The sequence below is a fragment of the Rhinopithecus roxellana genome, chromosome 17 (assembly GCF_007565055.1).
Source record: "Rhinopithecus roxellana isolate Shanxi Qingling chromosome 17, ASM756505v1, whole genome shotgun sequence".
Classification (NCBI taxonomy): Eukaryota; Metazoa; Chordata; class Mammalia; order Primates; family Cercopithecidae; genus Rhinopithecus; species Rhinopithecus roxellana.
In genome coordinates, this window is record NC_044565.1 from 10,951,330 (window position 1) to 10,976,546 (window position 25,217).

At 48.5% G+C, this 25,217-nt stretch overlaps 3 protein-coding genes across 6 annotated transcripts in view; 1 reads left to right on the forward strand and 2 right to left on the reverse strand.

The window, feature by feature from the left end:
• LOXL3 (lysyl oxidase like 3) overlaps positions 1-3,016 on the reverse strand; it is a 22,073-nt gene extending 19,057 nt beyond the window's left edge. Inside the window, exons 1-3 of one of the 2 annotated variants that reach the window (XM_030920776.1) lie at positions 2,930-2,987; positions 2,361-2,565; positions 1,361-1,694 (exon numbers count right to left, since the gene is read on the reverse strand). In XM_030920776.1, coding sequence (XP_030776636.1) covers positions 1,361-1,694; positions 2,361-2,378 — 352 coding nt within the window. In that variant the 5' untranslated portion in view covers positions 2,379-2,565; positions 2,930-2,987. Of the gene's footprint in view, positions 1-1,360; positions 1,695-2,360; positions 2,566-2,929 lie in introns of both variants that reach the window. The other variant, XM_010379263.2, reaches the window with a different exon arrangement.
• A 207-nt stretch (positions 3,017-3,223) lies between these two features.
• DOK1 (docking protein 1) lies at positions 3,224-6,546 on the forward strand. Of its 3 annotated transcripts, XM_030920779.1 has the most exons (6): positions 3,224-3,600; positions 3,768-3,860; positions 4,198-4,495; positions 4,617-4,710; positions 4,917-5,101; positions 5,319-6,546. In XM_030920779.1, the coding sequence occupies exons 4-6, from the start codon at positions 4,674-4,676 to the stop codon at positions 6,105-6,107; spliced, it is 1,011 nt and encodes a 336-aa protein (XP_030776639.1). In that variant the 5' UTR covers positions 3,224-3,600; positions 3,768-3,860; positions 4,198-4,495; positions 4,617-4,673; the 3' UTR covers positions 6,108-6,546. The 3 variants fall into 3 exon arrangements, with proteins under 3 accessions (XP_030776639.1, XP_030776641.1, XP_010377566.2); XM_010379264.2 differs by having other exon boundaries at positions 3,428-3,860; positions 4,196-4,495; XM_030920781.1 differs by lacking the exon at positions 4,917-5,101 and having other exon boundaries at positions 3,419-3,860; positions 4,196-4,495.
• Positions 6,547-7,513: 967 nt separating this feature from the next.
• The window catches only part of M1AP (meiosis 1 associated protein), a 99,934-nt gene continuing 82,230 nt past the window's right edge, over positions 7,514-25,217 (reverse strand). The window contains exons 8-11 of the mRNA XM_030921722.1: positions 11,309-11,515; positions 9,481-9,621; positions 9,020-9,031; positions 7,514-7,889 (exon numbers count right to left, since the gene is read on the reverse strand). Of these exons, the coding sequence (XP_030777582.1) occupies positions 7,731-7,889; positions 9,020-9,031; positions 9,481-9,621; positions 11,309-11,515 (519 nt within the window). The 3' untranslated portion in view covers positions 7,514-7,730. The remainder of the gene's footprint in view (positions 7,890-9,019; positions 9,032-9,480; positions 9,622-11,308; positions 11,516-25,217) is intronic.

Genomic DNA, 25,217 nt, shown 5'->3' on the forward strand with positions numbered 1-25,217 from the left:
GGGATTACAGGCGTGAGCCACCGCGCCTGGCCTGAACCCTGTGGAGTATCACTGACTTCCTCTCAGAATTAGGCACAGCCTCAAAGGTCATCTGTCCTAGCCAATGTTCAAGGTCATCAAAGTCCTTGTGACTCTTCATGACTCTCCCCCACCACATCTGATTCAGTCCTTTGGTGCCAACTAGAAAAATCCCTCAGCCACACGACTGTCCTTCCCATATTTGAAAACAACCATTATGTCATTGCTATGCAAGGCTTTTACTTTCCATATCAATTCCCTGATTCTTCAGCAATTCCTCCTTGAAACTTGGCTTCTGAATCTTTCACATCTAGGCAGCTCTCCTGTTAAAGTATTTCCATTTTCTACTGTCCCTCTTTTTTTTTCTTTTTTTTTTGAGACGAAGTCTTGCTCTGTTGCCCAGGCTGGAGTGCAGTGGCCAGATCTCAGCTCACTGCAAGCTCTGCCTCCCGGGTTTATGCCATTCTCCTGCCTCAGCCTCCCGAGTAGCTGGGACTACAGGCGCCCGCCAACTCGCCCGGCTAGATTTTTGCATTTTTTAGTAGAGACGGGGTTTCACCGTGTTAGCCAGGATGGTCTCGATCTCCTGACCTCGTGATCCGCCCGTCTCGGCCTCCCAAAGTGCTGGGATTACAGGCTTGAGGCACCGCGCTCGGCCCTCTACTGTCCCTCTTAAAACACAGCATCTACAAATGACACTTAATTCCACAGGTGGTCTAGCCAGTGGGAACTGGGGGATCAGCTGCAGGTTGCACCTGCTTCTGTCCATCAATCCCATTGTGGGTTCATACCATGGGCACAGTCCTAGGCCTCAGCTAGGGAACTGCTCTTAAGCCTCCACCCCCCACACTCATACTTGTCCTAGATTTTATACTTCTTCCTTAGACAGTACCACCTTGTTAATTTTAGCTCTGGCCTATAGCCTGATTTTGTTAACTGCAGTGTCTGTGACCCCTTATGACTTTGGAACATCCAGATATCATTTACCTGCTCTTAGCGTCCCATGAAACCAACTGTACTTTATTTGTACAGGGCTCACCTGTATCTGGGCTGTTTTGCGGGTGGCTTTGTAGGATCATACTTTTGGAGCAGAAAAGAACTTAGACATCATCTAGTCATTTTGCACACAGGGCATCCAAGGCTCAGAGAAAGCACCAACTAGCCTAAGGTCACACAGCTCTGAGAAGTAACTATGTTGCTTGGTTTGTCACCCATGGGTTTACTCAATGCTGGCTGTTCTTGGTGTCATGCGTCCCAATGGCTGTGCCATCCTGGTGTTCCCTTTCCCTGCACTTCGGCCACACTTAGGTAATACCTAGGATATGCCTGGATCATTGCTCACCGGTTCCAGGGCCATATTTGGCACTGTGGGTCCAGCCTGTGGCCTCTGTGAAGCCCAGCTCTCGGCAGAGGACATGGGCAGCCTGCAGCGTGAAGTCATCATCGCAGATGGTGCCCCATTCACCAGCTCGCTGTATCTCCACGCGGCCCTCGTAGGGCTTCCTGGGGAAGCCAGCCAGCCGGAACCGCAGCCCCTGGCTCCCGACCCTCTTCTCAGGGTCCGTGGAAGGGGACGGAGACCCCAAGCACGAGCTGCACAGCAGGCACAGCAGGCACAGCAGCAGCCCCCAGGGGCTCCACTGCCAGACACTGACAGGTCGCATGGTAGGGAAGGCCTGGGTGCCCCAGAGACAAAGTACGTGTGAGAGAAACTGAGATTGAGTGGGTCCCAGAGTCAGAAAGAGAGGGAGAAGTTACGAAAGAAAAACGACACTGAGTAAGACAGAGACTGCGAGAGACAGCAGGAGAGAAAGAGCCCCAGGGACCAAGAGAGACAGGGAGAGAAGCACATTAAATAAGGGCAGAGGCACAGGTCATAGAGGCACAGCCTGAGAGACCCAGAGATAAGAGACAGCTATGAGAGATCAAGAGTCAGAGAAGGGTCAAGAAAAACAGAGACTGAGCAAGAGACACGCAAAGAGGAAGACCAGACAGACAGGATGTGAGAGGAAGGGAGACTGTGGGAACGAGAGAAAAACAGAAAGACACAGAGGAGAGAGACAACAGATAGAAGGTGATAGGAAAAGAACCAAGCACTCAGTATAGGGGAACGAAGCAAGCCGTGGGTGAGGAGGAGAGAGATTGACAAGAGCCAAGGGGCGGACGTGGGAGGGATCCAGATGACCCCATTTACCCAGAGGGAGGACAGACAGCTGTACTGATTGTGCAGAGAGGCACGTAAGGGGCCCTAGGCGTCCCTGGGATCACAGATCCCCTGAATGGGAGCCCAGAGTCCTAACCCAGCAGATTCCCAGGCAGGGAAGGCTGGCACCAAAGCTCACCTGGAGAGCCTGCTGCATGCCCTCCCCAGTACACAGGCTCTCAGATGCCCTGCAGGGTCAAGAGGCCCAGGAGGGCCAGGCCTTAAGGCTGGGTGGGGGATGGGGTAGGGTTGTCCAAGCCTCCTGCCAACACCACCATCGCTGTCACCGGGCAACGGGAGGCCAGGCGCTATGGCTCCTCAGCCAAGGCCTTCTCTGCCTAGGGCTGAGAACAGTCCCTCTACAGCAAGCCCCCGTCAACATGCTTCCCCCAACCCAAACAATTAATCCAACAAGGCAGCTTTGTTCTGTGGACATTTTGGCTTGGGAACCCAAGGGTAGGGCCTCCCAGAGGAGCCCCCTCCCTTAGGGCGCGCCTGGTGGCCCTGTTCCGAACACCCGGAGCCCCCGCCTCCGGTATGTGCCTCCTCTCTGTACTCTGTCTCACATGCCCTTAGACAAGAATCAAATTCTCAGTTTGGTGGCTTCCCCTCGACTCCATCCCTCCCACACCACCCGTTTTCTCTGGTCCCTCCACATCCTCTCCATCCCCTACTCTCTCCCTCTGCGATTAGCGTGACTCCCCCTACCTTGGCCGAGCAGGACCCTAAGGGCTGGGAGAAGAGTGCTGATCCTGGAGATCAGTCCTAGGACTTCCAAAAAAAAAAAAAAAAAAAAAGATCGGCCAGGGGAGACTGGACCCCCCTCTCTCCCCCTTCTCAGTTCTTCCCTCCCACATCCCCCTGAGCCCTCCCACATTCCGCCTTCTCCCTCCATTCCTCCCGGCCAGTTCCCTCCTCTCCTCCTCTGGGTCCTCCCTCCCCGTGGAGCTGGCCACTGCCGCGCCCCCTCCCCCTCCCCGGCCCTCCCGGCCTGCTCAATGAAGCTTTCTCTTCCCGCGGCATGGAGGCCAGGCCTCTGCGGTCAGGGAGCTGACATGCAAGCGGCCGCCGGGCGGCGGGGCGGCCCCGGTGGTGGCGGGAAGCGGTTCAACCCCAGCCCTCCCTCCGAGTCCCGGGTCAGCGGAGTGTAAACAGCCCGGCTCGGGCGGGGCTGGGGGCGGGCCCGCCCAGGGGAACTGAAGCTCTGAAGGCCCGTGTGGGTCTCTCCGGTGCCTCTGGGTGCTTTCGGGGTGAGGTCATGGCTTTCACTCTGATGTCACGTTGGACATATGACGTCACGCACAGCCACCACGCCCAGAATCCTCGCGCCAAAACCGAGGACTTTCGGTGGAGCTACCGGCGCGCCCCTGCGACGGCTGGTAGGGGCCTGGGTAGCGCCAGGCTAATCCGGGAGCCTCCACCCTTCCTTCTCGCTCTTCTCCCTCAACCCACCGCGACCCCCCAGCGGCTGCCGGCGGGGGCCGGGGAGGGGCGGAAACACCTCCAGGGAACCCGGCCCCGCCTCCCGCCCCGCCTCCCGCCGCAGGGCCAGGAAGCGCGGAAGGAACCGCCGGGGGCCATGGACGGCGCAGTGATGGAAGGGCCGCTGTTTTTGCAGAGTCAGCGCTTTGGGACCAAGGTAGTCTGGGGCACGGATGCCGAACCTTATCCGGGCTAGTAGTGGGTGAGAGAGCCCAGAAACAGGGAGAGGTGGGCAGCAGGCTGGAGCGCGGCGCGGGCAGTTGGAGAGCCTGTGACTGTCCCGCGAAGTTGCTTTGTACGCTCCCGGGAAGCGTCTCTAGTCTCGGGGTTCTGGTCCTGGGGAGACGGAGTGGCATCCTCTTTGGGAAACTTCGCCCCCCCGTTTGGAAGCCCCAGACCCCAAATCGACCTGCGCCGCTCCCTCCTTCCCCGTCGGGACCCGGGCCGCCCGCGCACGCCACTCACTCTCCAGCCCTCTCACTCTCTCCCTAGAGGTGGAGGAAGACCTGGGCGGTGCTCTACCCGGCCAGTCCTCACGGCGTAGCGCGGCTCGAGTTCTTTGACCATAAAGGGTCGAGCTCTGGGGGTGGCCGAGGGAGCTCGCGCCGCCTGGACTGCAAGGTGATCCGTCTGGCTGAGTGTGTGAGTGTGGCCCCTGTTACCGTGGAGACCCCGCCTGAGCCCGGCGCCACTGCCTTCCGCCTGGACACTGCTCAGCGTTCGCACTTGCTGGCGGCCGACGCGCCGTCCAGTGCAGCCTGGGTGCAGACGCTGTGCCGAAACGCCTTTCCGGTGAGGAGCTGCGGCGATGCGGGGTGGGGGCAGTTACAGAGGCAGAGAAATGGGGCTCATACCGACACCCACTCCCCGTTGAGAAAATTACAGGTTTCTCGATGCTCTCTCTTTACTACAGAAAGGCAGCTGGACTCTGGCGCCTTCCGATAACCCACCTAAGCTTTCTGCCCTGGAGATGCTGGAGAACTCCTTGTACAGCCCCACCTGGGAAGGTAGACGCCTAAGCCCGGGCAGGGATGGAGTGAGGAGGAGGGCCTTTGGAAAGTGGGTGGATACCCAGGGGCCCATGGGGAAGTAGGAAGGCCCTGAGATCTGGCTTCCAAGTGAGTGCTTGGACATTACGCTCATGAGACTTCTGGGTCCCCACTGCTGTCCCCGCCCCTCTCCCAGCAGCTGTCTAATCGTATATGCCTTCCAGGATCCCAATTCTGGGTAACGGTGCAGAGGACTGAGGCCGCCGAGCGCTGTGGCCTGCATGGCTCCTACATGCTGAGGGTGGAGACTGAGAGGCTGACTCTCCTGACCATGGGGGCCCAGAGTCAGATACTGGAGCCACTCCTGTCCTGGCCCTACACTCTGTTGCGTCGCTATGGCCGGGACAAGGTGCAGGGGCTGTCCGGGAGGGCTTCCTGGGTTGGGCAGCTGTGGGAGGAGTGGGGCAGGACAGAAGGTGGGAAGCTCTGACCTTTGGATCCCCCTTTCTTGCCTACCCAGTGACCCCAGGTGGTCTCTTCTTTGTAGATACCCTAACTAGTGCAGGCCTGTGACTCACTTCCTCTGATGGCTCCTGGTAATGTGTTTCCCTCTCTACCCTCCTCAGGTCATGTTCTCTTTCGAGGCCGGCCGCCGCTGCCCCTCAGGCCCTGGAACCTTCACCTTCCAGACGGCACAGGGAAATGACATCTTCCAGGCAGTTGAGACTGCCATCCACCGGCAGAAGGCCCAGGGAAAGGCCGGACAGGGGCACGATGTTCTCAGAGCTGACTCCCATGAAGGGGAGGTGGCAGAGGGGAAGTTGCCTTCCCCACCTGGCCCCCAAGAGTTCCTTGACAGCCCCCCAGCCCTGTACGCTGAGCCCTTAGACTCCTTGCGAATTGCTCCATGCCCTTCCCAGGACTCCCTATACTCAGACCCCTTGGACAGCACCCCTGCTCGGGCAGGAGAGGGAGTGCAACGGAAGAAACCTCTCTATTGGGACTTGTATGAACATGCGCAGCAGCAGTTGCTGAAGGCCAAGCTGACGGACCCCAAAGAGGACCCCATCTATGATGAACCTGAAGGCTTGGCCCCAGTCCCTCCCCAGGGCCTTTATGATCTGCCTCGGGAGCCCAAGGATGCATGGTGGTGCCAAGCCCGGGTGAAGGAGGAGGGCTATGAGCTCCCCTACAACCCTGCCACTGATGACTATGCTGTGCCACCCCCTCGGAGCACAAAGCCCGTCCCTGCTCCCAAGCCTGAACCTGGTACTGCAACTGGCAGTGGCAGCAAAAGCTACAACTCAGCCCTGTACAGCCAGGTCCATAAAAGTGGGGCCTCAGGGAGCTGGGACTGTGAGCTCTCTAGAGTAGGGACTGACAAGACTGGGGTTAAGTCAGAGGGCTCTACCTGAGAAGGAGGGCAAGGCTGAGGTGGCTAAGGAGGACCATGGGGAGGTGGCACTAGGGATCTAAGAAAATGGTTAGAACCAGCAGAAGCCAGAAGGTGGGAGGGGCCGTGCTGTGTGAGACCAGGGGACCAGAGGGATAGGGGAGTCAAAGGAAGGACAATCCCAGGAAGTCCTAAAAAGTGGGGCAGATGGCAAGGCTGAGGGATGGGCTCTGTATCCTCCTAAAGCCGTCCCTTCTCCACTTCCCCAAAGGAAGGGACAGCTGCGGGACCAGGTCTGTGGAAAGTGGTGCATGGTCAGAGTGGGTGCAGTTTGAGGGGCCCATGTGGAGGCCTCAGGGAGATGTTGGACTGTGCCTGGATTTTTACTCCTGCATTGTTCTTTGCCAGAGACCTATTTAAAAATTTTAAAATTCTCATTAAAGTCAGCTTGGGTTTAAGAAGTTTATGTGTGTGTGAACAGAAAAAGAGGGGACACAGTGGTTGGGTTGGGTGTGGTGGGGATCAAGAGGAGAACAAGGAATGTGTTGAGAGTCACGGAGAGGAAAGGCATCCAGGAAGGGAACAGGAGTGTGGTGGTTTGGTGCCTGGGGAGTCAAGTCAGGCTGCCCTGGGCTAGACATGAGCTCTGTGGCCCTGGGTGAGTTGTATAACATCTGCAACCCTCAGTTTCCCCTGTGCTCCTCTGTAAAATGGGAAAGCTATAATGGGCCCTACCTCACAGGGCTTTTTGTGTGAAATTAGACACATTATAAGTATTTAGTGTAATCTGAAGCACAGAGTGGTTTTTTTTTTAAAAAGTATTTTTTATGTAGAGATGGGGGGGAGGTCTCACTGTGTTGCTCAGGTTGGTCTCGAACTCCTGGCCTCAAGTGATCATCCCACCTCAGTCTCTCAAAGTGTTGGGATAACAGGTGTGAGCCACTGCTCCCAGCCCAGAGTAAACATTTTATAAATGGTAGCTATTATTCTGTGGATGGAGGGAGCAACAGGAAGGTTGGTACGTGTGGGGAGAGAGTAACAGGAAAGGAGTAGGTCTTTTTTACGCCATCCTCTCCCCTGTTCTGGGCTGTATGGCAGCCATCCCACCCCGCAACACACACACTTTGCATGTAGGCACCAAGCACTTGTCTTTTTGGAGGCTCACGCCTGGTGGTGTAGCGGGAAGGGCACAGGCTCTGAAATGAGGCTTGGATTTCAATCCTACTTGTTTTTTATGAGCTTTGAAAACCTCATCCTTGTTCCTGAGGTCCTGTTTACCAAAGGTGATATGACCTCATCCACCTGCTTACACAGAGCTACAAGAAGAAATTCTGGGTTAGGAATGCTCCTAACAATGGTGGAAGCTTACTGGGTGTTTAATCTTCACCTGTGTAAACAGTATCAAATGATTCAAAAGAAAATGAGAGTCCTTGCTGGAGAAGGGACAGGCTCAAGTGTCGCTTCCCGACTTGAGGAGTGGGACAGCACTGAAACAGAGGAGGGGAAGGCCGCTGTTTCCCAGTCAGCCCTCACTCACAGAGGCTCAGGTGGATAGAAAGCAGGTCTGACCACACACAGATAGCCATTATGTGAACCTGAGCATGGATGTGGTTAAGCTGGGCAGCTGGGCTCTGGTGCTGGTGACTTAGGGCCCTGAGGGATCCTCCTCCCACTCTGAAGGCAGAAAGAAGGCATCTGAGGAAGATTTGCTGACTGCTGGCATCTTGGAGGCTCTGCCTGGGACAGGAGTTATAGGCAGGGGGGCCACAGTGGCTCGAGCTCGGTTGGTCTCCAACTGCCCAGTCTGCAAAGAGAGCAACCAGAGCCTTCTCTGAAGATCAGAGTTTCTGAGCACCTATCCCATTCTCTGTTGGGCTTCCTGTCCTAACTCTTTCGTAAGTCCCATCCCCGGAGTGACAGCCTCAAGGCCCAGGACAGTGATCTGGAGTCCCTTGAGCCCAGCCTCCACAGTGCCTGTTCCTTGCCCAGTGTCCTACCTCTGGCAGCTTGCCCAGCAGCTAACTTGTGGTAGCCCCTGCTCCTACCTCTAGTTTGAAAATGTCCTCCTGTAAGACAAAATGATTTTTTTTTTTTTTTTTTTTTTTTGAGACGGAGTCTTGCTCTGTCGCCCGGGCTGGAGTGCAGTGGCCGGATCTCAGCTCACTGCAAGCTCCGCCTCCCGGGTTTACGCGATTCTCCTGCCTCAGCCTCCCGAGTAGCTGGGACTACAGGCGCCCGCCACCTCGCCCGGCTAGTTTTTTTTTTTTTTTGTATTTTTAGTAGAGACGGGGTTTCACCATGTTAGCCAGGATGGTCTCGATCTCCTGACCTCGTGATCCGCCCGTCTCAGCCTCCCAAAGTGCTGGGATTACAGGCTTGAGCCACCGCGCCCGGCTTTTTTTTTTTTTTTTTTTTTTTTAAGACAGGAACTTGCTCTGTTACCCAAGCTGAAGTGCAGTGGCACAGTCTTGGCTCACTGCAGCCACAACCTCCTGGGCTCAAGCAATCCCCCGACCTTAGCCTCCCAGGTAGCTGGGACTACAGTGAGCACCACCACTCCCGGCTAATTTTTTGTATTTTTGTAGAGGCGAGGTTTTGCCATGTTGCCCAGGCTGGTCTCAAAGTCCTGAGCTCAAGCGATCCACCTGCCTCGGCCTTCCAAAGTGCTGGAGTTATAGGCATGAGCCACCATGCCTGGCCCAAAATGAGAATTTTTCCAAAGGCTGTGTTACTAAGAAACTGAGAAAAAGTTAATAAGGGCAGAAGGAAGCCCAAATATTATGTAGAACATGGGTCTCATAAAAATATTTCTCCATCCTCAATCATTCGTCCCTCTTCAACCCCAGCTGTCTTCAATCCCAGTCATGGGAGTCCTCTTGAGTTACTAACCTTGGTCAGCCTCCTTTCCTCATCTAAAAATGAGCAAACACTTACCTTGCAGGGATGCTGTGAGGATTAAATGAGAAAAATATATGAGCAAGCACTTATCATAAAACCGGGCAAATGACTGGTGCTCTATAAATATTAATTTCCCATCCCTTGGGCATTTCTTTTTCCACCTTTCCGTCAGCCTTTTCTTTCAGGAGGACTGTGGTTGTAGTTCCTGTGTAGCCAGTTTGCTTAATGGGACAATAGTCTGTTAAATGACTAATGAGTTATCATAAACACTACAATTAAAACACCTAAACATTATCATATGTAAATGCCCTAGCAAACAGGCCTCCCTACCCAGTAAGGGTTCTAATTTTCCCTTCCACCAGGGGTGGGATCCAGGAGGAGGGCTACTCCCTTGGATGGGGGTGGTGGTGGGATGGGGAAGGAGGGCTTTCTAGGACTCTGGGCGTGAAGGGGAGGGAGTGGAAATAAGGAAGAGGAGGGAAGGAGGGGAGTGGTACCTTTCTCGGGGCTCGGCTCTCCCAGTGTGGGTGGAGCCGCCCCTGAGGCTTGGCATAGATGTTGCTCAGGTGTGAGTACAGGTGGCTCTGAACCTGCAACGGGTTGTAGGTGGGCTCCAGCTCCAGGCTATCCAGCATGCGCTGAGGAAAAGAGAGGAGGGGCCTTACCCAGGGAACTTGAGGTCACAGAACACAAGATGTCAGGCAGTGATCCAGGAGTGTGAGGGGCTGGAGGAAGTGTGAAACCCCAGGGCTGCCATGAAGGCTGTGAAATAGATGCTGTCCCACTGGGTGTTCTGGCCTGAGGTCCAGTGCTTGTGATGTAAGGGCCAGGCATGGGTAGGAGAAGTAGGAAAAACCCTAAGTGGTTAGGAACACTGAACACTCTGGCCCCAGGACGCATGTCCAGGGGTTCTGAGGGGGCCGGCGCACATGAATGCTACAAGGGATCCACTGTGAGCACGGAGGGAGAGTGTGTCAGCGGGCTACGCAGCAGGGCGGGGTGCTCACAGCCTGCAAGGCGAGTACATGGAGTTCTCAGCCTAGAGGTGAGCTGAGCTGAATGGAAAGGGAGGAGGGGATACAGGAGTACAACATTCCTGTGCAGTCAGGTTTTCCGGCCACAACATCCTGTGCCAGGAACCACTGGCCCCAAAGTGAGACGCTGAGCGGGCCATGACCATTTGTGCCCACCTCTCTCTGTGTCTCTGTGGCCGCCAAGCCAAGAGTACAATCCCAGGCCTTGTCCTTGCTGCGTTTAAGCCGGTGAGCCAGCAGCAATGTGGTTCCAGTTCTCCCTACCCAGAGCCATCCCTCCCACCCTTAGCCTGGGGAGACTAGCAGAGCAAATGTAGAGAATCCAGATCCCAGGAGGAGGAGGAGGAAAAAATGGCCTTCGCATCTGCATCCATCTCATCTCATTTTGAAGCCCTTCCTATTTTGGACACCTACATTGGCTGCCTTTTCCTCCTTTTCTCAACAAACATAAATGAGCGCAACACAGGTATACACATATGCACACATGCAATGCAGAAAGTTAGACCCCTAAGAACACACCAGCACACAGATATGCACAGGCACATCTACACCCACTGCCACCAATTTGGAGACCCAAGCACAGACACACTCAAAAAATAAACACACAAAGACACGAAAACCCATACAAAGAACGATTTTTTGGGTCTCCTTTTACACCCTTCTCCCTTCTTTTTTCTTCTGCCTTCCACTGTGTCTTCTCCTTTCCTTTCCCTCCCAATGTTCTGCTCTCCCTTGTCTAACATCACAATCTCCTCTCTGGGGAGGAGGTGGGGGCAGGAGAACCAGTCTGTGCAAAGACAAAACTGACAAAACAAGTGTCCAGTGCATCCCCAGGAGCTGGAGCTGCCGGTGCTATGGCTTCCTCCCCTGCCTCCCTGTGCCCTGGCCTGCCATCAGGCTTCTACTCTGTGATGCTCCCTTTTCTCCTTCACAGCCACCCATTCCTCAGATTTCAGGTCCGTGTGCATGTCGTGTGTCCTCTAGGATGACTCTAATTCCCAGTCATCACTGATGCCAATATCCCTTTTCTCTCCCAGTTTTTTCTTCTCAAGTCCCATTTCCCTCAACCCAGCCTCCATTCTATTTCACTCCTTACCCTGCTGCCATCATCTAAGTGTTTACTTCCTTCTTCTGGCATCATTGCCTATTCTTGCTTTCTCTTCTTACTGTCTTACCACATTCCTTCCTCAGCTCCCCATCCATTCCCTCCTGGGCTCACTCCTCTCCCTCCTCCTTTTCTCAAACTCCATTCACTTCTAGATCTGTCCCATGAGATCTGGGCTCCACTTGCCTCCATATTCTTAAGACTGTCATCACGTGGGTCCTCAGGTAGCAGGGGGAAGGTGCTGGGAAGCATCAGTTCCCGTGTGGCCACCGCCTTCACCAGCAGTGTGAGGGAGCATGATGGCATGATCACATAGAAGGTGCTGGCAGGAATTCTCTGGCTGTGTCCTGGGCCCAGTGGTTCCCCCTTGGCTAACAGCAGCCATTCTCTTTTCTGAAACAAGGACATACAGAAATACTGGTTCATCTTTAGTCTATGGCATGATTTGAGGATCAGTCCCAATTGAAGTTTCCCTGACTTCCAGGGGTGCTGAGGGGGCAGAGCCATTTAACTTTGGCCCTGGTAGGGAGGGACTTCCTGCTTGAATCATCAGTATCACAAGGTACTACTCTTCCTCCCTGGTCTGTGATATGCCAGAGAGAGTACATAAAAGGCTCAACAATGGAGAGAAAAGTTAAGAAATACCCTGTAACTTGAAGTAGATGTTCATCCCAGAGGGGCCTACCATATTCAACAGTACATGTGGACTTTTAAGAATTATAATTCTTAAAAACAGAGTCTTGAAGCCCATGGTACGTGACTATACTCCTAGCTACTCAGGAGGGTGAGGTGGGAGGATCCCTTGAGCCTAGCAGATCAAGGCTGCAGTGAGCCATGATTGTACCACTGCACTCCAGCCTGGGTGACAGAGTGAGACCCTGTCTGTCTCAAAAGGAAAAAGAAAAAAGCAGTGTCTTGAAACCAAGACTTGTATGAAGTGTTGTCTGTTGTAGAAATTCAGTTCTTCTTTGGAGGGTAATAAAGTCTGGTTTGCTAACAACTGGGATTAGAACGGGCTGACTGGGGAATATCCCTGGAATGTCCAGAGAGTGTACAAGGTAGTAAGGCCAGATGTGGTAGCTCACATCTGTAATCCCAGCATTTTGGGAGGCCAAGGCAAGAAGACTGCTTGAGCCCAGGAGTTCAAGACCAGTCTGTGCAACATACCAAGACTCTACAAAAAATTAAATAAATAAAGATAGATAGATGATTGATAGATAGACAGACAGATAGAGAGAAGGCAGTGAAAGCAGCCTGCAAAGTGGGAGGAGAAAGAGAGAGCAGGGCCGGGAGCGGTGGCACACACATGTAATCCAGCACTTTGGGAGGCCAAGGCGGGTGGATCACCTGAGGTCAGGAGTTCTTGATCAGCCTGACTAACATGGTGAAACTCCGTCTCTACTAAATACAAAAAAATTAGCTGGGCCTGGTGGCACATGCCTGTAATCCGAGCTACTTGGGAGGCTGAGATAGGAGAATCGCTTGTACCTGGGAGGCAGAGGTTGCAGTGAGCCAAGATTGTACCATTGCACTTTAGCCTGGGCAATAAGAGCGAAACTCTGTCTCAAAAAATAAAAAAAACATAAAGAAAGAAAGAGCAGAGGGAGAGGTGGGTGGGTGCAGGGCCCTTGAGATCATCTTAGCTGATCACAGGACAAGAAGAGTCAGGACGCTGGGGGCAGTGCCGCTGTGGATGATGGGTATTATGGAACAGAGGGTGGCACCTTGCCATGTGCCATGGAGATGGCAGAGGTTAGGGCATGAGTAAGAATTAGAGACAACCAGACTTCTGAGAAGATTTCGTAGGTGTATCCTTTTAAATGAGCCATGAAAATGAGGCAATTTTTTGTGGTAGCTTTTCAACAAAAACCACAAAACTTCAGGAAATATGGAGTTAGAACTATTATAATCATCTCAAACTGTGTCCTCTTACTGGGGGTGATCGTCAGTTACATCTGGTACAAACCATAACAACCTCCTTGCTACATAAGATGGAAGAAAACACATGAGTTTTGGCTACTCTTATATGAAAAGTTGAGACAAATAAAAAAACAGGAAAGGCAAAAAGGGGGAAACGATTTTCAGAGAAAGGAATATCAGTGTCTTGGGGAAAACAAATAGAAAGAGACACAGTGAGACAGAAAATACTTGCTGTAGCATTAGAGTTAGACCCCAGCGGGGAGGTGCTGGGGTGGTCGTAGGGGAGGCTCTGCACTTTAAAGCAGTGTCATCATTCTGTGCAGTGTGGAGCTCTGAGGAGGTCTGGTAGGCATAGCAAGTGGTAGGAAACCTCCAAGAAAAACAGGTATGTACCATTCCTGTGGTTGCTGACCTCTTTATGGGGTAGGACTTGACTGATAATTCGGGAGGCATGATGCATCCTCAGAAGGTTTTGGGGGTGGGGCAGATGATTTGGGCATGGGAAAATTAGTCATAATCATAATTACAAACTTTAATGGACTGCTTATCAGGCACCAGGTACTGTGCCAAGAGCTTTATGCATGCCTTCAGAAGTTCATGCTTGCTTAGCGTTTTGCTTCTATCTAGAGATGTGCTGTCTTCCTGAAGAACAAATTCAAATGTGCAGGAAAGTCAGCTTGATGCTTAGAATCCATCACACTGGAAATAAATGGTACAGAAATCATGGTGTGTGTGTATGTCGGTGGGCCGAGGGGAACTGCCACTGCTCTGAGGACATGGCCTGTTTAAGCCTGGAAGGGATAGTAACCAGGAAGTTTCAGGGGACTCCATTTCAGTTAGCTTAAGTAACTTCTGATGGGGCTCAGGGGCTCAGGATTTGGATTATTAGTATTGTTTTAAATCTTCTATTTTTACATTGATTCCTGCATTTGCTTGTGAATTTTTTGTCTATTAAGAATTTATTGGCCGGTCACGGTGCCTCACGCCTGTAATCCCAGCACTTTGGAAGGATGAGGTGGGCGGATCACCTGAGGTCTGGAGTTCGAGACCAGTCTGACCAACATGGAGAAACCCCATCTCTACTAAAAATACAAAATTAGCCGGGCATGGTGGCGCACGCCTGTAATCCCAGCTACTCCAGAGGCTGAGGCAGGAGAATGGCTTGAACCTGGGAGGCGGAGATGGCTGTTGGCTGAGATGGTGCCATTGCACTCCAGCCTGGGCAACAAGAGCAAAACTCCATCTAAAAAAAAAAAAAAAAAAAGAATTTATTGACTGCCTATTATGTTCCAAGCACTAGGTGTGGGTACACAGGACCATGCCAGAACAATGACATCATGAGAAAAGAAAACTATAGATCAGTAGCTCTTATTAATAGAGATACAAAAATCCTAACTACATATTAGCAAATCAAATTTAGCAACATATAAAATGAATTATATACTACAACAAAGTGGGATTTATCCCTAAGGCTGGTTTAATACCCTCAAATCAACCGATGTAATATACTATATCAACAGAATAAAGAACAAAAACTATATGATCATCTCAATAGATGGAGAAAAAACATTTGGCGGCCAGGCATGGTGGCTCACACCTGTAATCCCAGCATTTTGAGAGGCCAAGGTGGGTGGATCATGAGGTCAGGAGTTCAAGACCAGCCTGGCCAATATGGTGAAACCCCATCTCTACTAAAAAAATACAAAAATTAGCCGGGCGTGGTGGCACGTGCCTGTGGTCCCAGCTACTCAGGAAGCTGAGTCAGGAGAATCGCTTGAACCCAGGAGGTGGAGGTTACAGTGAGCCTAGATCATACCACTACACTCCAGCCTGGGCAACAGAGTGAGATGCCATCTCAACACACACACACACACACAAACACCACACACACACACACACACACACATAATTTGGCAAAATCCAACACCCTTACATAATAAAAATGCTCAGTAAACTAGGAGTAGAATGCAACTTCCTCAACCTGATAAAAACCTCTATAAAAAAATCCACAGCTAACCTCATACGTAGTGGTGAAAGAGTGGATTCTCTGCCTCTATCATCAGAAACAAGGCAGAGATATCTGCTCTTGCTACTTCTATTCAGTATTGTCCTGGGAGGTGTGTTGAAGACCAGAAGGCCGTTCCCACATTTTCTGTACTGTGTTAAGCTCCTTGGATTTTGGGTATGATCCTAGGGGGAGAGGCACCCATAAAGATATTGAGTGTGTCAACATCCTGGCCCTTGGGAACCAATGTTTTCTAAATTTGATTTAGAAAAAATATAGTAATGTGACATTTCTCATATCAGAGAGCTATGGTGCAAAAGGTCTAGATAGATGTGGCAACAAGTACATGGGTGTGGAAAGGCAAGAAAGATGAATGGAGACAGGCTGTGGTGGAGGCAAGAAAGGCTTCGTAGTGAAATTATTTAAGCAGCATCTAGAAAAAAACGAGTAGATACTTGTCAGGTGGACAGAGGCAAGAGGAAGGGAACAGCATGAAAAAAGGCATGGAGGTGTGAAACAGATCAGCATATTTGGAGAACATTTAGTCATTTATTAGTGTGGCTGGGGTGGAGGATGCGAGCAGCGTAGGTGAAAGATGAAGCAAGAGAAACAGACAAAGCTGGGTCACAGGAAGCCCACTGACTCATGCTAGGCTGCTGTTCTAGCACCTGTCCATCCCCTGACCCGCCCAGATGCTACACTCTAACTTCATTCTGTTCTCGAATGGCTCCTGACCTGCCATCACCCCACTCTCAGCTTGGATTCTTGGTCTTGAGTCTTTGCCTATTTAACCAAGGACTTTCCGTTTCCCCACCCAGTTATAGCCCAACTGGCTCATTGCCTGTGTACTTAGACTCCTGCTGAACACATCATGGCTTGAATCCTGTAACTTCTGTGGCCAATTAGGGCAGACATGGACTGTAAAGCTCTGGAATGTGTCTCCAGAGACTCTGACATTTTAAGTAGGAAACTGAAAGACCTAGGTGGTATTTTCATTTCTTTTTCTAGCTCACACAGATATGACTGTAATTGAAATGAGGATGTGGAAAGTGAGTCACTAGCTACATAACTGGGACTATACAGCAAGATTTGGTAATAGAAATGATATTTTCCTGGCAATGGATAGATTGATCTCATAAAGACTTGGAAAAAATTAATTTTATTTATATATTTATTTCCTACCACATTCCACAAAACAGCTACGCCAGTTTAGAAAAATGGAACAGCATAAAAAGATAAAATAAATAATTATGGGGACTGGGCAAAAAATAAAATAAAATAGGACAATAATACAGCCAGGATTAGATAAGCTCACAGAAATACAAGACACCCACTTTTGCTAGAAGGGAGCCCCATAGCTTTTCCTGATATAAAATGTGGGTGAAGCTGTCTGTGGCTTATTGAGTAGTGAATATATTTCAGAGCACTCCTGCAATCAATATGCTGATAAATTTCACGTAGCTGTAGAGTGGTGTAGAGTTTGGGGCCTGAAGCCAGCCTTTCAATCCCGACTCTACCATTTACTCTCTGGGCCTCAGTTTCCTCATCTGTAAAACAGGGATAATAATTCTTACTTCATAGAATGGTTATGGGGATAAAATAAGTTAGTAGCTGTGAAGTGTTTAGAACTGTGTCAGGTACATGGTAAGCACCATGAAGTGTTAACTTTTCAAAATTAAAAATACATTTAATTATGAATGTTTATTTAACTTGGTTACATTAAAAATACTTGAATAATTCTTAGATATAGATCTATAAAAGCTCCAAAGAATGCTGCCAAAACACATAGCTCTCTTGTGGTCTGTATTAATCTAAAAGTGACATTTATGGGAGTGGTGGACAATACATATTTTTCAGAAAAGACTGGGAAAAGTCTTGCCTATCTGATGAAGTGATCATTTTCTGAGGAAAAGCAAGGAAATACCTGAATACAGCAAAATAATCTATGAGGAAGACAGAAAAAATTTTCAAGTGAAAAATCAGGGAATGAAATAACAAGGCTGTGACTGACGAAGGCTGAGTATGTGTAAAATGTAATTTGAAAAGTTACACAACATTTATAGTCGATGAGGACTGGTGGGTTGGCAGTAATCATTATGACTTAATTATGGCAATGTGAACTCTGTTCAGAAGAACTGCTCAAAAAAAAAAAAAAAAAAAAAAAGCACAAGTGAAGAGGCAGTGGTTGAATAAACTGAGCTATACCCACACTTGTAAGGAAATCCACGAGCCTGAAAATGAAAACGTGGTGAAGCCAGCCAACTGGCTAAGAGGAACTTAGAAGATGTGCTGTATGTCTGAACAGATAGCAAAGGGGGAATAAATGAGCATTTAATAAACACCTACTTCTGCATCTAAGTGGGTTGGAGTGGCCAGAGGCAGACTGGTTCTCCTGCCTAGAACAATCAGAAAAGCTGGATAATTTGTTGGAAGGCAGTAAGGAGTTGCTGAGGCAATGAGATCTAGAGGTAGAGGTAGCTAAGTCTCTAGAGAAGGAAGAGTCCACAGAGATGAGGGAATTATTGCAGCTGCTTATATCCTGGGAGTATATGTTGATTCTGGGACAGAGGGCATGGTGGTAGTGTTGGCTGGAGGAGCTGAGAATCCAAGACTTCCACCTGTGGAGGCAAGTATAGGAGAACAGAGAAACTAGCAGATTTTTTGGTGGAGACCTGGTGGTGGGAAGGGATGGGAATCAAGTCAATTTTCCCCCAAACACATTTGGCAAATATTAGGGCTGCATGGAGCAAAAGGCAAAAACACTTAAGGAGAAAGATTCCAAAAAGTAGAATGTTTGAGCAGACTTGGGAGCCAGTGATTAGAGGTGGGACCTTCCAAAGGGAGGGGATACACATAATACACCAGGCTTTCAGTGGAAAACTCTGGAGGGCCAGGAACAAACCCTGGATAGATTGAGCATTAGCAGGACTGCAGCCCAGCCTTGACTCAACACAGTTTCTAGTGAAACAGGATGCTCAGCCACCACTTTATCTGCCTAGTGTGGGAAGGGTGAGCCCTCTCTAGAGAAAGCTAACACCAGCTGGAGTCTCTACAATTTATTTATACATGTTATTGCCACGTGTGACAAAAGACATGTGACACATGTCTGAAAACCAAGAGAAAAAAGAGACAATAGAAACAAATACATAAGTGATCCAGGTATTGGGGTTAGGTGACAAGAACCTTAAAATTACCACGATTAGTATATTTAAGAAATTAGCTCATGCCTGTAATCCCAGCACTTTGGGAGGCCAAAGTGGGTGGATCACGAGGTCAGGAGATCGAGACCATCCTGGCTAACACGGTGAAACCCCATCTCTACTAAAAGTACAAAAAATTAGCCAGGCGTGGTGGCAGGCACCTATAGTCCCAGCTACTCAGGAGGCTGAGGCAGGAGAATGGAGTGAACCTAGGAGGTGGAGCTTGCAGTGAGCCGAGATCACGCCACTGCACTCCAGCTTGGGCAACAGTGCAAGACTCTGTCTAAGAAAAAAAAGAAAAGAAAAGAAAAAAAGAAATTAGATGAAAATAAGGAGAATTTCTTCAGAGAATTAGAATCTACAAAAATAGAAACAAACGGAAACTGTAGAACTGCTAACCAACCACTGTGTGGAAATCATGTGGTAGACATGTGCTGGGTGCTTTACACACACAATATTTAATCATCTTAAAAACCACATGAGGTATATTTTATTGTCTATATTTTATATGTGATGGGACAAGAGTTACCAATGTGTGTGTCATGCACCTTCTCCCTTACTCTACTTTTTTTTCTTTTTCTTTTTGAGATGGAGTCTCACTCTATCATCCAGGCTGCCAGGCTGGAGTGCAAAGGCATGATCTCGGCTCACTGCAACCTCCGCCTCCTCGGTTCAAGTGATTCTTATGCTTCAGCCTCCCAAGTAGCTGGGATTACAGGCATGCACCACACCACCAGCTAATTTTTATATTTTTAGTAGAGATGAGGTTTCACCATGTTGGCCAGGCTGGTCTTGAACTCCTAACCTCAGTTGATCTGCCTGCCTCTGCCTCCCAAAGTGCTGGGATTAGAGGCGTGAGTCACCATGCCCGGCCCTCCCTCACTCTACTTCTTTTTTTTTTTTTTTTTGAGATGGAGTCTCGCTCTGTCGCCCAGGCTGGAGTGCAGTGGCCGGATCTCAGCTCACTGCAAGCTCCGCCTCCTGGGTTCCCACCATTCTCCTGCCTCAGCCTCCCGAGTAACTGGGACTACAGGCGCCCGCCACCTCGCCCGGCTAGTTTTTTTTTTTTGTATTTTTTAGTAGAGACGGGGTTTCACCGTGTTAGCCAGGATGGTCTCGATCTCCTGACCTCGTGATCCACCCGTCTCGGCCTCCCAAAGTGCTGGGATTACAGGCTTGAGCCACCGCGCCCAGCCCCCTCACTCTACTTCTATTGATTAAAGAAGAAGCTTTCTCAGCGTTAGTTCTTAGTATTTTAAATAGGTAGAAGGAGACAGGACCTGAGAGAGAGGAGGACTACATTATGTCAGAGAGGCTAAGTCAATTTATAATATACGGCTGAGAGAGGGAGGAAGAGTATTGAGAGAGAACAGGGACTGAGGAGGTATATTTTGTGTACGTATGTGTGTGTGTGTGTATACCTGTGTGTGTGAAAGCTTCTAGGAACAGCTTCAGGTTAGAGATAATTGGGTGGGGGAAGAAAATTTGAGAAATGTCATTGTGGGTTATGAACTAGATCCTCTTTGCTGTCCTTTGAATACACAAATCACTTTAAAATTTACTTTTGGGCATCTGATAGTGCTTCCATATATGCCATTTGTGCAGAGACTAAGCCACATAGGGGCCATTACATTTGTTAGGGTTACCAATAGATAAATACCCCAATGCTTAGTGAGGGCAAGCAAGTTACCTAAGTTCACACAGTTGGAAAATGAAAAAAGCTGTCAGGAACCTAAGGCCATCTGATTCCACAGTCCAGGATTTTCCTGGACAATACAAATTATATTTTACTACAACATATTAGAAAACTGCCTTGCCTTGACTCCTCCAAAAAGAGAAGTAAGAAAGGGGGAATTTCTACTCTGGGCCTAAATTTGACCAAAGCCTAGGAATTGGTTAGTAAAGTGGGGAAGTGGTAGAAAAGGCACTATGTCAATCTGGAGTTTGGGTAGTCAAATTATATCTTTGACTTTAATCTCAAACATAGGATCATATATTTAAAAACCTACTTGAAATATGCTTTTCTCCAAAAAGAAACAGCATACAAATGTCTAATGACAAGTGGAAGAAACTGGAGAGCTCTCATTCAAGAAGTACCACTTGAGCTTGGTCTTTCAGGATAGGGTAGGATTTGAACACACAGAAATGAGAGAAAGGTCAACATGAACAAAGGCTCAAAGGTAGAAAAATTTAAGGTTTTTATATTAATTTGATTGGAGTGTATGGTTAACGAAGGGGAATAATGGGAGATAAAGTGGGACCTTGAATATTAGGCTAAGGAATATGGACTTTATGGATGAACAATAGTAAGCCACAAAGTATTTTTAAGCTGAGTAGTGGCAGAATCAGTGCTGAATCAGACTAATCAAAAGATTAATCTGTTGGCATTATGTGAAGTGGACTAGGAATGGGAAGCACTAAAAGCATTGAGACAAGTTAAGAGATTATTGCAGTATTAAAGGAAAGGTTAAAAGGGCTTGAACTAGGATAGTGATAACAGATGCTACAGGGATAGAATAGGCAAGGTGTAATACATGATTGAATATTGATAACATAGAAAAACATGTGATAGGGGAATGCTTCAAGGAAATTAAGCTGGCGCCAATGTGCAGGGAAAACCAGAAGAGAGAGAGATCGGAGGCAGGGAAGCCAGTTAGGAGTTTACTGAAGAAGTCCTGGTGAGACAAGCAGTGGGAACAGGAAGTAAAGGAGAGTTACAACTCATGTTATGAGTGGAAAATTGATGTGACTTAGTGATGAAGTAGGTGTAAAGGGTGAGATGGCTGAAAGTGACTGAGGTTTCAAGCCTGGGTGACTAGACAATGGCGGTGCTGCTATTAACAGAAAGGCAGAAGTTAGAATGAGAACTTGGCTGGAGGGGAACGTCACAATGAAAAACAGAAGGCAAGAGAGTTAAATAGGGAGCTGACCTGAAGTCAGATTTTAAAAGAACATATGAAAAAGGTGTATGAAAGAATAAAAAACCAAAGATGGAGTTAAAGAAGCATGGCAAACTTGTAAAAATAGGCTTAGGAGGTTAAAACCCTAAATAAATCTTTTTTTTTAAAATTATAACCAAATGTGTGATTTATTTTGGGAAGAAAATAATTAAAACTGAGGCCTTTTTCCAAAAAAGGGGAGAAATAACAATAGCAGATAATACCCTGAAAACCCTAAATAAATCTTGTCACACTTAAAAATATTCATGTTGAATTAATGAGCTGAAGTTTGTGAAAAGTTTGTACTCTATAACATACTGCCATTCAGGATTTTTGCTGCTTGGAGAAAATGTCATGTGAAAAGCAAGAAGGAAGAGGCATTTAAACACTGTTTTGCAGCCAGGCGCGGTGTCTCACGCCTGTAATCCCAGCACTTTGGGAGGCTGAGGCGGGTGGATCAACTGAGGTTGGGAGTTCCTGACCAGCCTGACCAACATGGAGAAACCCCGTCTCTACTAAAAATACAAAATTAGCTGGGCGTAGTGGTGCATGCCTGTAATCCCAGCTACTCGGGAGGCTGAGGCAGGAGAATTGCTTCAACCCAGGAGGTGAAGGTTGTGGTGAGTCGAGATTGCGCCATTGCACTCCAGCCTCGGCAACAAGAGTGAAACTCCGTCTCAAAAAAACAAACAAACAAAAAAAACTGTTTTGCTTCTCTTTTTTCCAGAATAGGAGAGTGGTCTTTAATCTAGAGGAGGTGGACCAAACAGAGTAAAAAGAACAGCAGTACAAGATGGGTAAGCAGCTGTTATGAGTACTGTGCCATTTTAAGTGAGTTCAGCTCCGCTGAAGTACAGAAGCATAGGGTGTAAGCGAAGGGAGAATTAGCTTCAGTGTTATAGTCTGTATTTATCTGGCTACATCCAGAGTAGGGAATTTAGCAAATAAATTAAAAACATGGGCTTTGTAGTAAACAGAACTATGTTCAAATTCTTTTTTTCTTTTTTTTCCCCCTCAGACAGGGTCTCCCTCTGTCACCCAGAGTGCAGTGGTGCAATCATGGGTCACTGCAGCCTTGAACTCCTGCGCTCAGGCGAGCCTTCCACCTCAGACTCCCGAGTAGCTGGGACTACAGGCATGAGTCACTGCTCCTGGCTAATTTCTTAATTTTTAATAGAGACAGGGTCTCATTCTGTTTCTCAGGCTAGTCTTGAATTCCTGGGCACAAGTTATCCTTCTGCCTTGGCCTCCTAAAGTGTTGGGATTACACGTATGAGCTTGGTCCTCAAATTCTGACAACACTATTTTGGCAGCTGTGTGACCTTTGGTAACTCACTTGGTCTTTTTAGGCCTCAGCCTCCTCCATCTGCAAAAGTTGGGATAACGATCCCTACTTCACAGAGTATTGTGAGGATTAAATGAGGTAAAGAATGCAAAACACCTGGTTAAGTGACTACCACTTAGAAAATGCTCCAAAATATGGGTATCTACTAGTGACAGGTCAACTACATCCCTGTCCTTTTCCATGACAGAAGACTAATAAAGAGGTCTCAGCCAGGCACGGTGGCTCACGCCTGTAATCCCAGCACTTTGCGAGGCCAAGGCAGGCAGATCCTGAAGTCAGGAGATTGAGACCATCCTGGCTAACACGGTGAAACCCTGTCTGTACTAAAAATACAAAAAATTAGCCGGGTGTGGTGGCAGGCGCCCACCACAGGAGTCCCAGCTACTCAGGAGGCTGAGGCAGGAGAATGGCGTGAACTGGGGAGGCGGAGCTTGCAGTGAGCCAAGATCACGCCACTGCACTCCAGCCTGGGCAACAGAGCGAGACTCCGTCCCCTCAAAAAAAAAAAAAAAAAGAAGAGGTCTCTTCATCCCTACAACAGTGCTTGGCACACAGTGGTCAGTAAATATTTGATAAATAGCTAGACAGATAAATACAGATCCTCAGACCCTGAGTTTAGTGGCAGGGAGACTCTAATCTTGTGTAGGTAAGCCAGGATGGAAGGGAATACTTTTTCCCATCCTTATTATTACTTTTTTTTTTTTTTTTTTTTTTAGACAGAGTCTCACACTGTTGCCTAGGCTGGAGTGCAGTGGCACAATCTCGGCTCACTGCAACCTCTGCCTCCCAGGTTCAAGCGATTCTCCTGCCTCAACCTCCCAAGTAGCAAGGATTACAGGTGCCTGCCACCATGCCCAGCTACTTTTTTATTTTATTTTTAGTAGAGACGGGGTTTTGTTATGTTGGCCAGGCTGGTCTCGAACGCCTGACTTTGTGATCCACCCACCTCGGCCTCCCAAAGTGCTGGGATTATAGGCGTGAGCCACCATGCCCGGCCTATTGTAACTATTTTTTGAGACAGGGTCTTGCTCTGTCACCCAGGCTGGAGTGCAGTGGTGCGATATTGGCTCACTGCAACTTCCGCCTCCTGGGTTCAAGTGATTCTTATGTCTCAGCCTCCCGAGTAGCTGGGATTACAGGGGCGTGCCACTATGTCTGGCTAATTTTTGTATTTTTAGTAGCGATGGGATTTCACCATGTTGGCCAGGCTGGTCTTGAACTCCTGGCTTCAAGTGATCCACCTGCCTTGGACTCCCAAAATGCTGAGATTACAGGCATGAGTCACTACACCAGGTTATAGTTCCTATAACTTTCCCCCTACTTAGGACATTTGAGTTGTTTCCAATTTTTCACCATTGTAAATAACACTGAGATGAACATGCTGGTACATATATCTTTGCTCCCTTTCCTGACTGTTTTCTTGGGCTACATTCCCAGCAAAAGGAAAGGGTATCATTTTCCAGAAAATTTACACCCTCTCTAGCAGTGTATTAAAATGTCAATTTTTGTTTAAACTATCAAATACTGTAAGAATGTATTGAAGCCACCTGGGAGAAATTCTTCCCAAGTGATGTATCATCTCAGATTCTGAGGAACTGGGTGGAGTAAATAGTAAACTGAGCTGTTGGGCACTAACAGTTACAACGGCTCCGTTGTCTCTGCTCTGCAAAGACAGGAGATGGGTGTTCTTCAGACAGGAAACAGGAACTCAGTGGGTGGACCTAAAAGGGAGTGTGGGCTTTGAAACAGGAAAAAAAGAAGTCTGCTTCTGATAGTGAAAGAGATGCATTGCTGTGCTGTCCTCATCATCCTACTAGGTCAAACCTTCATTCTATATCTGTCTTTGCATTCTATTTGCAGTTGTTTTAATTTTGCTAAGTGTTGTGTTAGTTTCATGTGACTGCTTTTATTTTTTCCATTTCAGGGAATGACATCCATCTAGTTCAAGTCAGAAACCGGGCAGTTATTTGATACTTCCTGTTCCTCACTCCCTATATCCAATCTCTCAACCAAGTTCTGACAATCCTGTCTCTGAAATATTTCTACACTTGGTCATAGCCAAAAGGCCAAGAAACAATTCTAAAATATTTCTCTAATTGGTTTGCTCATCCTATCTTGACTTGCAATGTTCTAGTCCGAACCACCACTGTCTCTTGCCTAGTCTACTGCAATACCCTCCTATCTCATTTTCATGTTTCCATTTTTGCTTCTGCAAGTTCATTTCCAAATTTCTGCCCAAGTAATATTTTAAAAACTTAAATAGTTATTTCTCATGATTTGTTTCCCTAAGTCCAAATCCTTAATTTGGCCTACAAAGCTTTGCATGATTTGACCCCTGCTCACCTCTCCAACCCTACCTTTTGTCACTCTCTCGCTTCCTCCCTGTTTCAGTCACAACGGCTTTTCTGTTCTTGATTTTTCTCTCAGCTCTTTCCAGCCTTAGGGTCTTTGCACATGCCTTTCCCTACACCTGGAATGCTCTTCCTGCCACCCTTCACCTGGTTAATTCTCACTTATCTTGTATGTCTTAGTTTAAATGTCACTTTTATAGACAGGCTTTCTTATAGCAGCCTCTTCTTTTCCTTTATAAACTTCTCATAATTAAGAATATATACATTTCTTTTTTTTTTTTTTGAGACGGAGTCTTGCTCTGTCGCCCGGGCTGGAGTGCAGTGGCCGGATCTCA

Coding starts and splice junctions, on each gene's coding strand:
- DOK1 (XM_010379264.2), top strand. CDS start 3,480: ATGGCTTTCACTCTGATGTCACGTTGGACATATGACGTCACGCACAGC. Junction 3,861..4,195: donor GTCAGCGCTTTGGGACCAAG/GTAGTCTGGGGC, acceptor CTCTCTCCCTAG/AGGTGGAGGAAGACCTGGGC. Junction 4,496..4,616: donor TGTGCCGAAACGCCTTTCCG/GTGAGGAGCTGC, acceptor TCTTTACTACAG/AAAGGCAGCTGGACTCTGGC.